General features: G+C 42.2%; 1 protein-coding gene across 1 annotated transcript; it reads right to left on the bottom strand.

The window, feature by feature from the left end:
• Positions 1 to 8,414: 8,414 nt before the first annotated feature.
• snrpe (small nuclear ribonucleoprotein polypeptide E) lies at positions 8,415 to 12,343 on the bottom strand. The gene is made up of 5 exons (XM_061219933.1): positions 12,142 to 12,343; positions 11,490 to 11,516; positions 11,116 to 11,178; positions 10,526 to 10,604; positions 8,415 to 8,700 (listed from the first exon to the last, which is right to left on the bottom strand). The coding sequence occupies exons 1-5, from the start codon at positions 12,193 to 12,195 to the stop codon at positions 8,645 to 8,647; spliced, it is 279 nt and encodes a 92-aa protein (XP_061075917.1). The 5' UTR covers positions 12,196 to 12,343; the 3' UTR covers positions 8,415 to 8,644.
• Between the last annotated feature and the right edge of the window lie 497 nt (positions 12,344 to 12,840).

Genomic DNA, 12,840 nt, shown 5'->3' with positions numbered 1-12,840 from the left:
TTAGCTAAGAGATCCTTATCAAACCACACGCTATCAAATTATATATTTGATTTTGAGTGTGGATTTCAATGTTTGACAGGTGTTTTGAATGCACAGTCTACAAAGCAGGGATCCATTTGAAAACCCACTGCTAAGCACAATCTTGTCCTTAATCTGTATGATTAACCTGCATGCAAACTTGTAATACCGTAGTTATTCACACACAAAGCAAAACATACACTAATATGGCACCATGACATAGCTCTACTGCGTATATCACACCTATACTCAATCAAGGCCTCACCCTGTCAGACCACCTATGAAGTCAATCCCTTTGAATGGCAAGGAAAGAGAATGAGCTCCCAGTAACACAGTTTTGAGTAAATACCAAGATAAACTGAATAATAATAATAATAATAATAATTATTATTATTATTATTATAATCGGTGAAGATATAGCAAGAGAGCAAAAGCCGAAGGGGGAAAAACAACATTAATTGCAAAGCTGACGCAAGCAATAACACCAGACCACACTTTTCAGGTGCATTCAAAACCCATGTGGCAATACTGCTTATGTGTGCACTTGAAAAACCAACATGCAAAAAAGTTACATGGAAACACAGATGAGAACGGATAAGCATCCAGACCGCAAGGGAGATCTGGGCCGAACCTCTGCCAGCATTACAAAATGATAAATGCATTTAGCATTTCACGAAAATACACAGTTGATAACAGGGGGGCCATATTTCTGAGAAGCAAAGTGGAATGACCGCAACGGAACCCGATCCGACCGACCAAAAAGCCCTAAAAAGAAACCTTGCTCCAGTTGAGCAGAGGGGCGGTCACCGTTGTGCAGGGGGTTGGGTGCTCTCAGCCTAATTGTAGAGTTAAAAGTGGAGGAATTGAGGTGGTGTAAATACAAGGCCTGCTTTCCATTCTCTCTGAAATTAGCTGGAGGATGCCAGAGTTTTCGGTAGAATGTAATGGGAATTCTTCAGATCATGAATTACATTTCGGTTCTTGGATTGGCTGACCTGAAATGGAATTGACCCCTTGATGCCAGCCTTGCCCACCGCTCCCTGTACTGCCTGAGGGCAGTCTGTAGCGTAGTGGATAAGGTACATTACTGAGACCAAAAAGGTTGGTAGTTAAAACCCTGCACAGCTGTTGGGCTATTATTATTATTATTATTATTATTATTATTAGTAGTAGTAGTAGTATTCATTATTATTATTATTATACCTGCATTGAGTTGGATGGGATTGAAAACACTGAGCGGCAGTGTCAACAAACAGCTTGAAGAAAAGAAAATACAGCTAGAGCACTTTCAAAAGCCCATCTACGCTTTACTGAGTTTGTATGGCGTATGGGAACCTATGAAGTACTCTGAAAAAGAGCAAACCCTGCCTTCTGGTCCTCTTGGTTGGCTCGATTTGGCCAGGCAAGATCAACAGAAAAGCATTTGAATCCAAAAATAATGACATATTTCACCCAGGTCTGACATTCATACCAGTCAAGAAACAATCTTTACCCCCGGTATTTGGACCAATGAAAACCTCCTTTCTACACCTTTTCCCTAGGCACAGGTGGCAGCTGCTTTCCTGCCTGCTGACATCGGTCAAGAGGAAGCACTTCCGTCAGGATGCCTTCCCACACTACACGGTATGTGTCATTCCCGAACGGTCAACAGAGATTCGCTTTAACCAGCGGCCTTAGCACGAAAGGCCTAAGGCGCAGTGCTCAAGTACAACCAGAGGTCAGCGGGGTAGAGCGAACACAGCGCCCTTTTTAAACGGTGTTAATTTTTCACGGGTCCTATTGATTACATCGATCGCTCCAAACCCAAACGACCGGCGACACACAACAGATGAAAGAGGCCGGCGATAAACGGGGGGTGATCGCTTGACAGCGTCAAACCCGACACCGTGGCGCGGGCCCGGGCCAAAAAGCCGGTCAGCTTATTTTTCATCGACAGCCGAGAGCGAAAGGGAGAGGGGGAGACAGAGCACCGTGCTCCCCCCGGCTGTGGCCCCTGCCACAACCACCCACACTCTCCTGGCGTTCGTAAAGGCAAACAGCCGCAGTGTCGGAGCCGGGCCCTGAGCAGGGGCTGGGAGGAGTATCGGCAGTGGCCCACACAAAGCCAACTCTGAAAATAGCCCGGCACAATAAGACCTGCCACTCGCTCTATGAGATAATGTCTAATTGAAAACAGTGCGCCCATTGTGCTGCTGTCACCGGGTGTATTGTCCAGCACCCCCCCCCCCCCCTCCTTTTTTTTTTCCATTGACGCGGCATGATTGTTCCCTGCCATTGTGAGCCCCCCCCCGCTCTCCCTCTCTCTCTCTGTATTGTTATAATTTCATTACTCGTTTGTTTTTTGTTCCCCTTCTCCTTTCTCTCCCCTGCAGGTCTTTTGTTTGAGGTATTTGGCCACTTCATTCTAAGCCGCTGTTGGTGCTAGTGCGGGCGCGTGTGTGTGTGTGTGTGTGTGTTTGCAATATATGCTTTACTTCATCTAAAGTAAAGCATTTAATTAACACCTAAGCTAAAAACTCACTGATATTTAAATCAGCAGGTAATTTCACAGGACTGTAAGACTTTAGACAACAGTCTTGTTACGAATGATCCCCTATCCACAGGGAAGCACTTCACATGGCATACTGTGGACATTATAATAATCCATAGAAATAGATAAAACAAGCTTTTTGCTTGTTTTGGCTCTTTGGTACACATGTGCAATATCCAGGCTGGTAGGGGCCCGCTTTTGCTACTGGTTTACCTCTGAGTAGTCATTTTCTATTCAAATAATGCATGTGTGGACCTTAGTCTGACTGGAATTTATTCATAAGTATTGGGGTACGAGAGAATTAAGAATCCCCTCTCAATGGCTCTATTTCTAGACTTGCATGTTATATCGTTGTTTGACCAGATCACACTGTGACTGGCTCATATCTCTGTGCTTAAATGTCAGGCATTCACACAATCTCCTTGAGCAGAGAAACAGATTGTGCTTGAATTTTTTTGTAACAACACTTTTATACTGAGAAGTAATATGCTTTGATCACAAGCATTCTAGCAGTACACACCCGTGGGTTTGAACCTACGAACACTCGATTGTTTTCAGTGACATTACTACATGACACCTCCGCTGCGTGACAACTCATCATAGAAATATGTGAAACACTTCCAGAAAGTTTTTTCTTTCATCGCTATTCCAGGTATTCAGAATGTGTATATTGTTCAGTGACCCATTTTGTCGATTTCTGTTCAGGAAAATACCTGGGCTGACAAGGCATTGAAATATGGCAGCCAAATCATTCTACAATTTATTCCGTCACATATTCTTATGCTCATGAAAGAAATGTATCATACCTGCAGAATCTTTAGTATGGTAATTGCAGAAAACAAGCTTCCAGTGTATTCTGCATTGCTGTGAAAACAAGATAAGAAACATGGTGGTGGTTATAGTGAATTCCAGAGATTAAAAACAGAATGTTATCTTTGGTGAAAAAGGCCACAGTTTATAGAAAATGTGATTAAAAGTCCGTTCTTTTAGAATTGAACCATAGCCATTTGTCATGGCTAAAATCCTATCCAGTAAAAATGTGTTCATGCATTTACTTTTTAAAAGTGATGCAGGTAGGTAATGCATATGGTTCTAGAGGATGGTTATGGGGACAGACTGGGGTGTAACAAGGAATTTTGGGGCCCTGAAAGATTATTGCTCTGGGCCCCCCTTTATTAATCCTACTGGAATTCTTTGGGGCCCTCTCCAGCTGTGCCTCCCGATGCTGTGGGCCCCTCGGATCGTCACCACCTTTCACCCCACAAGCTGGGGCCCGAGGGACAGGCACGTCTCTGTGGCTGGTCGGGGTGACTGGATGAGAAGGACTTACCTTTACATACAAAATCATAGCCCATCTGAACACATTCAAAATATAAAATAAATATTATCATATAAATATAAAATATTCAGGGGCCAATCCCCCTTGGCACAATATGGGCTTAAGGGCCTTGTTTAAGGGCCCAACAGCTGTGTGGATCTTATCGTAGCTCCACCAGGGATTGAACAACCAACCTTCCCCGTTCAAGTCACGTACCTTATCCACTAGGCTACAGGCTGCCCCATGTATTAACTCCAGAGTGTATTTTACAACATAAATTCTGAAATTCACTTCCGGTTCCAACAGTTTTCAGAAGGATTTCCTTGTTTATGCATATCAATAGACCAATACAATTACAGGAAAAATGTAATACCTTGAGTAATATGCAACCCCCATCTTATGAGGAGAATATGTGAGCCTTACTCCTACAGTATACAGTTTCTTGTTATGGACTGCGCACTAAAGGCAAATATTGAATAATCTTTGAATGCTACATTTTAAATAAGTTCCCCAATGATTCATTATTCAATGCTCGCCTTTATGAATGCCTACATCTGAACTCTGTATGCAAAATTAAAGATAAAGTGGCATGTCGATGCAATCTTGGCCAGAGTGAGAGAGGACACGCCTGAATGTGGTGAGCATATTTCTACCACATCATGCTGCTAATAACATGAGTGTTTAGCGCTGCCATGTTAATCATCTGCTCGGATCCTGCAGCTGAAAAAAAGTGGAGCAGAGCAACAATTATTTGTTTTTTGCAATTTGCATGGTTTAGCTTTACGTGCTGCTTCTCAATTCCCCTTTCAGGAGAATAGGAGGTATGAAATTAAAATGAACTGTTGCTTTCCCACAGAAACAACGGGACCTTTTGTTCGTGCCTCACGTTCTCTCCGCGCACGTATCGCTGTCAAAAGTGGAGTCGCCGTAGGAAACGCGCAGATTGCCGGAGCCATTCATACAGCCGCCAAAATAGAATGGCCCATGCAAGCCTCCTGCAGACCAGAGTGTTGTGTGAACAAAACTATATTTACTCAATGAATGCGCATCGCTGGTCTCCGGAAACAAACGTTTCCTATGGAAAAGCCACGATTGAGACAAACAGAGCCACCTGCCTTCCCAAAAGAAAGAGCATTTATCTAAAGGAGCAGGTCCCCAGCCCCTCTCCCTCTGCACGAGCAGGAGGGTGCTGACAAACCATGAATAGTCCACAAACACTGGAGACAAAAACCTGAGCAGAGACAACAAAGCTCCCGTCGGGAATAAAAGCAATCTCGTCTCTGACACATATTTATAACGTGTGGGTAAACAGGGGAGTAAAAACGGGCCTACGTGGGGGAGACAGTCCGCCACCCGACGGGCCCCACTGACATGAGCACAGGGGTCAGGGCCCCCAGAACAAAGACGTCAGTCACACAATCAGCCCGCAGGAACAGGAAGCAGAGCCGGGAGCAGCAATCTAACCTGAGCAGCACTTTCCGCCTGGAAGTGCCCAGCCAGGAGAGGTGGTCCACCAGAGTGCCAGGGGACTGCAGAGGGTACGTTTTGGGCAACCCCCTCCACCCCCTCGAGGGCTGTAATCCCTGCCCCTGCTCCGTGGGAGTAAGACAGGCAGGCACCAGTGCCCCTGCTACTTCCTGTACACCAGGCACTGCCTTTGGGTCACACAGAGTAGCATGAGCACCCTACACAATATAGGTCCACTCATAGACTGTATACTCACAGATGGTTTCACTGTTACGAGATCTGGTGGTGCTATAAGTGTAGTGATGAATATTAAAACATGACATCGAGCCCTTAGAATTCTACGGTTCTAATGGACTTTTTATTTTATTTTTATTTTTTACAAAAATGAGTTCTGTATAGGACGCTAAATATATGTGCATTTTTACACAAAAATCCTGTATCCGATTGGAGCCCATTTACTTTGAAGCTCAATAGCTCAAAACCACTCAGAACGCAGATTGAAACGTAAAATTCCAAGGCCACGATATGAAAATATACAACTTATAGTAAAATAGACAAAATGTGCCATAGGCTTTGACATGTGTATGGGTTTATTGAAATGGTCCAATGGTCCTACGCTGACTTTGCTTATTGATTATTGAAGAAAGAACATAAATGTGCAAATCACCTCAAAGAAACTGATGACTTATTTAAGCCTCTCTGCAGCTATGGTATAGTTAAATCCATTGGAGAGGTATTTTTATGGAGGCTATTGGAATTAATTATGTAAAACACAATGTGGTGCTTTAAAATAACCGCACAAAATGCTCAAGACAAAATACGTAGTCTAGATGATACCCTTTTCCATTATAAGGCCAACTATAGGTGAAAATTAAAGATTGGGGAAGAGTTTTTCGGAGTGATTATGCACGGATCTTTTACCATTAGGAAGTAGAACATTATCTTAAAATAGTCCCCCGCCCCCTTGATCTAACCGCAGCAGCTGCTACAAAAAAGTTTTTGCGCTACACGAGCAAACGACTTCCCTTTACTACGGCTACTTGGTTGCCTGCGCGCCTCAGAACGCGAAGAATCCACGCTGTCTGGCGTTCCTCCGGTGTCGCTTCCTTCGGAGATGGCACCGGGGGTTCCAGCCTCAAAGGCATAACCCACACCCACTCCCCCCGCTAATACTGGTGCCCCCTCCCCTCCCACACAGAGCCTCTTCCTCGCAACCGATGTGCCCGATTCCTGCCCACCAAACGCTGATTTTATCTCTCCGCATCGACCTGCTAAACACGTCAACAGCAGCTACTGCGACTTGAATGTAGGCTATACTTTGGGTTACCACATTTCTATTAGAGCACGGAGTAAATAAAGAGACGTATAAAGGTAGCCAGGAGACCACACAATAAATATAACGGAAACAATATTGCATACTGTTGAGTCACAGTATTATCACACTGGATAAAAACAAGGCGAATGTCTGCCCCACAGTGAAAATTATTTAAAAGCTTGCCCATAAACCGCTTTCACAGAAAAAAATAAAGTGATCCAGGGGTCAATTGTTGAATGTCTTCGAAAACAAAATTGCGTTTCTTTTCTTTGCTTAGACATTCGTAAACGATTATCATTAAGTAGCCTGGTGACAGTGCTCCCCAATAATGTACGTTACTGAGGGTGTGAGGATAGTCTCCTTAATGTCAACTTCACAACATCAACAACATGTTATTGAATTTGTGTCTTCGCACCTTCAGAGTGGAGATTTAGCGCCACTCTACGGCGCACGCATATTGACCTCCCTCTCGTGGTCGTTACGAGGTCTGCAACGCCCGACATGCGCGAGAGAAGTCAACAGGGTCAAGTTACAGTAACACTCTCCCGAATAAAGTAGCCTAATGTCAACTGCAACATTTCAGAACATTAACGTAGTGAGTGTTTTTGTTTTAAGACAAAACACGTTATTTTTACACGAAGCGAGAAATTCGGATTATATTAAAGTACATTCTCCAATAAATGGAACATTCCTCTACCACAATGCTGTGACTTCTCTGTAGTTAGACCTTCCAGCAAGACAATGTCCCAAAGCATACCTCAAAAAAAGAAATGGTTCTACGACAAAATGTTCTGCAAAAGCGCCAGACCTCAATTCAAGCACCTGTGGACTCAACTGAAGAGGGAATTTGATCAGTGCAAACCCAAGAATGTGAAGGCTCTTACAAGGATATGTACAGAGGATTGGAATCCCTCCAAATGTGCTCCTAAGCCTCGTCAAGCATTACAGATAGACTGCCAAGGTTTAGACATGCCAATATCCTTGCCAGAGATGGATGCACAGAGTACTAAACCAAATGTGTCAATAATTATAAAACCTTGATTTTGGTAAAATGCATTTAAGAATAGAATGTTTAATTTTGGTCGGTTCAATGAAAACAGTAAAAGAATATTTTTCACTTGGCATTTTGATTTTGAATACATTGTATTTTTGGGTACATTGCTAGTCAGTGGTATCAATAATTCTGGAGCCCACAATATATTGAAGTAAATGGAGTTTCATAGGTTATTGCAGATTTAATTATTTTCCCACTTAAGCTAAACCGACCTGGTCCAGGCAGCACAGATGGTGCAATGGGTAGCACTGCCGCCTCACAGCAAGGAGGTCCTGGGTTCGAATCCCGGTCGGCTGGGGCCTCTCTGTGTGGAGTTTGCATGTTCTCCCTGTGTCTGCATGGGTTTCCTCCCACAGTCCAAAGACATGCAGGTTAGGCTGATTGGAGAGTCTAAATTGCCTGTAGGTATGAGTGTGTGAGTGAATGGTGTGTGTGCCCTGCAATGGACTGGTGACCTGTCCAGGGTGTATTCCTGCCTTTCACCCAATGTATGCTGGGATAGGCTCCAGCCCCCCTGCGACCCTGTTCGGGGAGAAGCGGGTTAGGATAATGAATGAATGAATGAATGACCTGGCCCATATTTAAAATGATCCATTGATTACAGCCATGAACAACGTTCTATAATCATTTACTGCTCGTGAGGCTTCTTAGATTAAAGTGCAATGATTAAAACCCTTCACCCTAATCCACATCTCAATAATTCAACAGCAAATTAATAAAACAAAAGCAGTTTTATTGTTTGACAAAAATTGTTACAAAGAGAGGGGGAAAAATCCTAATACAAAGAATCGATACCATTAGGTATGTTTACAATATTCATCTCAATGGCAAACGTGAAAAACTAAATTCTTAGTATGCTCGTTACAAATTCCAGACTACCACCAATTATCAAAAAAAAAAAAAAAACAAAGACACAGGATGTTGAAGATGTCCATGGGAAGGCTAATTCGCAACACTTTGTAGCAAGGTGATATTGTCTCCTTTCAGCATGATCCGTCCTGCAGGAGGGAGAGGGAGAGGGAGAGGAGAGAGAGAGAGAGAGAGAGAGAGAGAGAGAGAGAGAGAGAGAGAGAGAGAGAGAGAGAGAGAGAGAGAGAGAGAGAGAGAGAGAGAGAGAGACGTTCACATCTGCTGGCTTTTTGGCTCCTTAGTAGGCCTTGGTCGACCTTCTTTTAATCAATGTAAAAAGGCAGACACGCACAAACAGACGCACACAAACCCCTGAAGTTTTTGACTCGACTTTGGATAAAACCTGTAAATATATGCGAGTCACACTTGGCCCGGTGTTCTGGCAGACACAACACCAGGCTACCACATCCAACACTGGGCTTGATTGGTGAACAGCTGTCACATGAAGCCATCTGGCACGTAGACACGGAGGATTACGAAATGCACGTCTGCTTAAAGCAAAGCAACGTATGCCGTTGTCAGTTTGAAAGAAATAGCTATTCAAAAAAAATCCTATTTGAACAGCTATGTATCACTATAATCCCTGATGGGAAGACAAAGTCACATTTGAATACAGGATGAACAAAACATTCTGTACAGCTTTTTCACATCTATTTAGCCTCCCTGTACAGTACAGTACCAGGTAATATTTAAGATGGTACACAAAACAGTATCGGCCTCCACAGCGAAATGTTACAAATCTCTTTTTGTGAATAAGGTACCTCCTGATAAATATGCACGGTAAGGAACTAGGCCAGCTTCTTAACAGACAACAGGACGATATACGCCACTATCAAACATGCAGTAACAGACCCTACTGTAGGACAGAGGGTGCATCCAGACCCCTGTGCCCTGTTCAGAAATGCACAGGTAACGTGGTGTACACAAACACTGGTCCCTGAGTGGGCTCGACACACAGACACACCCAGAAGTAGTAACCCACAAAGTAAGGTTTTTACCAGGGGTGCCAAATTATAATCAAAGAGGGATTATGTCCAATCATTATCATAATTCTTGACTGAACACCATTAGTTTAATCGTTTTTTTTTAAATTTATTTATTTTATATTTGTTCCAATTTTTCACTTTTTCTCCCAATCTGGCAGCCAATTATACCCTATCTAATCCAATTAGTGCTAGAGGGGAAACACTGCCTCACGGCCCAGTCCCTCGGCTGCCCAGTAGGATCTGGCGACCCTGAGAGCAACACGCCTTCTCCAAGCCGCCTCGTCTCAATTAGACCGTTACTCCGAGGCGCCCGGCGATGCATGCAGCGATCCCTACTAACCCTGCCAAGTCCCTCCCCTGGAGCAGCGAGCCAATTATGCCGCTCCACGAGAGCCAGCCAAACCCGGCTTTTTGGCAGGACCGGGAATCAAACTAACCGGATTTTTAATGCTGGGCAAAAACACCGCTGATCTTGAAACAATAAGATTGTAGGAAAACCAGCAAAAACATGTTGAGTAAATGCTATTTTAGCAAGATGCAAACCCAGAAACATGGGACATCTTACAATGTAGTATAACCCTCTGAAGTTATATACATTGTTCATTCATTTGCGTGTTGCGGTACTATGATGTAAAGTAAAATAAATAACAATAATAAAAATAAAAAATAAATTTTTTTAAAAGATCAAATAGCCCCTGGTCCTTCTCTTTGTTGTGCAGGTAGCAGTTGAATTAGGCTATTAGAATGTAATTCTTGCATCAAAAAATTATGGGAATGTTATCAAAATTATAACAGTTCAGCACACTTATCCTTGGTTATGGGTATGCACTTTGTGGTATGTCGCTCTGGATAAGAGCATCTGCCAAATGCCATTAATGTAATGTAATGAAGTTACTACTGGTTAGCAGAAACATGAAGACTCTCTCACCCAGAGGTTTCCTGTTCTTGGTCTTCATGTGGACCTCCTCAGCATCATCCAGAACCAGGTTCATATATTCATCAAATCCCTTAAAGAATTAAATGGCAATAAATCTCATTTACAGTTGTGTTATTACAGTTCAAATCATAAGGTCTGATGCATTTTGTAAACACATGCTTTGCATGCAAAATAAGGTATGCACTATGTTAAGCAGTGTATACAACATTTAATTTCAAGGGGGAAGATAACATCTTCAGCCACAGAGACCGTTTCCCTATTACGCATTAAGAAAGGCTAAATTAATGAAGGTAGTCTCATCTACTGGAAACACACAGCACGATTAGTTGCAGCCATGTTTCCACTTAGGCACCTTCAAGATATATGAGTTATCCGTCAGAGGTGTCTACTGCAACTTCCATAACTGCATGTATACCTTTTTCAAAAACAGGCAGATGTGCTTGACCACACAGCTAAACTGAAAACTATAACAACCCATCAGATGTGTGCTAGCATACAATCATACTGTGGTTACACACAATAAGCTGAAGCATGTACAAAACCAGTCCACATTTGATACACTAATGTGTGTGTTCACTTACAATGATGCAGCCCTCTATCCGCAAGTTCACCTGCTCGTACAGCCACACCTGGATCCTAGAGCGCTACAAACACGGCAGAGAGACCCGACAGCTGTAAGGAAATATATATCTGCACACCACACACCATATGTCGAATAATCAATATATCCCAAAATATCTAAATTACGGTTAAATTTAACCAAAGAAAGGGAGACGTGAGACATCTTGCTGAACGACTTCGAGCGTGGGTTGGTTGGGCACACGTTTATACATGGACGTCACATTTGTGAAGTTACAGACAAAGGATAATCGGTATGATATGACTTAACGAAGCAAATAAAATACCTTAAAGGAAAGAATATATGTTAGCTATTAAGAAATGGAGATCTACTTACGTTCTGGAGATACCTGAAAATAAGATTCTATGGAGAAATCGGTTAAGGAATACAAAAATATGTCTAATTAGATGCAGGTGATACAGCTGATATAAACACTCTGTACAGTTTTGCAAACAACCTAAGTTAATTAGCTCACGTAATGTTGAGACGTTTAAGACCGGCTTATAAACATGACAAAAGATCAGCATTTGCTGTTGCTACATTTGTACACCCAACTACAAAGTCAGTCAAGCAATACAGTTAGTAATGTTACTTTAAGGGTTTACATTAAAGGACGGATAAATGATTACACAAACAGACATAGATGTGATCAGAACCAAGCAACTATTATCATTTAGGTACCAACTTAACTTAGCTAGCACTACGTTAGCTATTAGCTGCAGCTTTAGCCTCGTAGGCCAACTCGCCGGTATATAATACGGTAAGTAAGCTAGCTAAGCAGTGATATGGCAAGCAAAACCATAGTTTTTCGACGAAAAATATTTTCCAATTACTTTTCGCTCGTGCCAAACACTCGGCATAGATTCAGTAGTTCAAGTTCGATAAAAACAGATATTGTTCTGAATGAATGAAAGAACTTGACTCGCTAACTTATCTCGCTAAGCTTGCCGTTAAGCATCAAGTTGTCAATCATTTTCGTTAAGGATACAATTGGCTGCACCATAACCTTCTGGACCTTCGGTCCTTGTCCCCGGTACGCCATTCTTGATTATGTTTTAAAGTTGGATTATTAAACGCAAACCGTGTTTCTTTTGATAGACAATTTCTTTCTTCAACACTGACGATAAGCTCACGTTGCTGGCTTTCTTTCTGCCATCAATGGCGGGCTTCCGGTACTTACAGTGCATTATGGGAAAAATGTGTCCTGCTATTGACAAGACAGCGGCATCTATCGTTGGGAAGTTATTCGCAAGGGTACCACCGGTAAAATCGGAGGAAAAAAAACCTTCCTCCAGTCAAAAAGAATGTATTTTTTCGGAACATATGCAAATTAGCCATGAATAATTAACACAACACTGAATCACATATTAGTTAAAACACTTTTTTGTCTCAGTGGATGAAATCTATTTCAATGTGGCGGAACGACTATAGCGGGGGAATTAGAGGGTTTTTTCAAGCTTTTGTTTTATTGCTAAAAAATTTTTTGAAGTTAAATAAAAACATCCACATGCTAGAAGAATTCTGATTCTTTGCTATTTTTCTACATAAAATATAAGTGACTATATATATATATATATATATATATATATATATATATATATATATATATAAATAAAAATGTGTAATTCCACAGCTATTCTGGTTAAGCACTGAGCAAAATTTGGTTTCCATGTGTTAGAATCATGAA

Source organism: Conger conger, chromosome 14, assembly GCF_963514075.1.
Source record: "Conger conger chromosome 14, fConCon1.1, whole genome shotgun sequence".
Lineage (NCBI taxonomy): Eukaryota > Metazoa > Chordata > Actinopteri > Anguilliformes > Congridae > Conger > Conger conger.
The sequence above is the reverse complement of the archived record's forward strand: the minus strand, read 5'-3'. Positions and strand labels throughout refer to the sequence as shown.

Coding starts and splice junctions, on each gene's coding strand:
- snrpe (XM_061219933.1), bottom strand. CDS start 12,195: ATGGCGTACCGGGGACAAGGACCGAAGGTCCAGAAGGTTATGGTGCAG. Junction 11,517..12,141: donor AGGTTATGGTGCAGCCAATT/GTATCCTTAACG, acceptor ATTTCTCCATAG/AATCTTATTTTCAGGTATCT. Junction 10,605..11,115: donor GGATAGAGGGCTGCATCATT/GTAAGTGAACAC, acceptor TAATTCTTTAAG/GGATTTGATGAATATATGAA.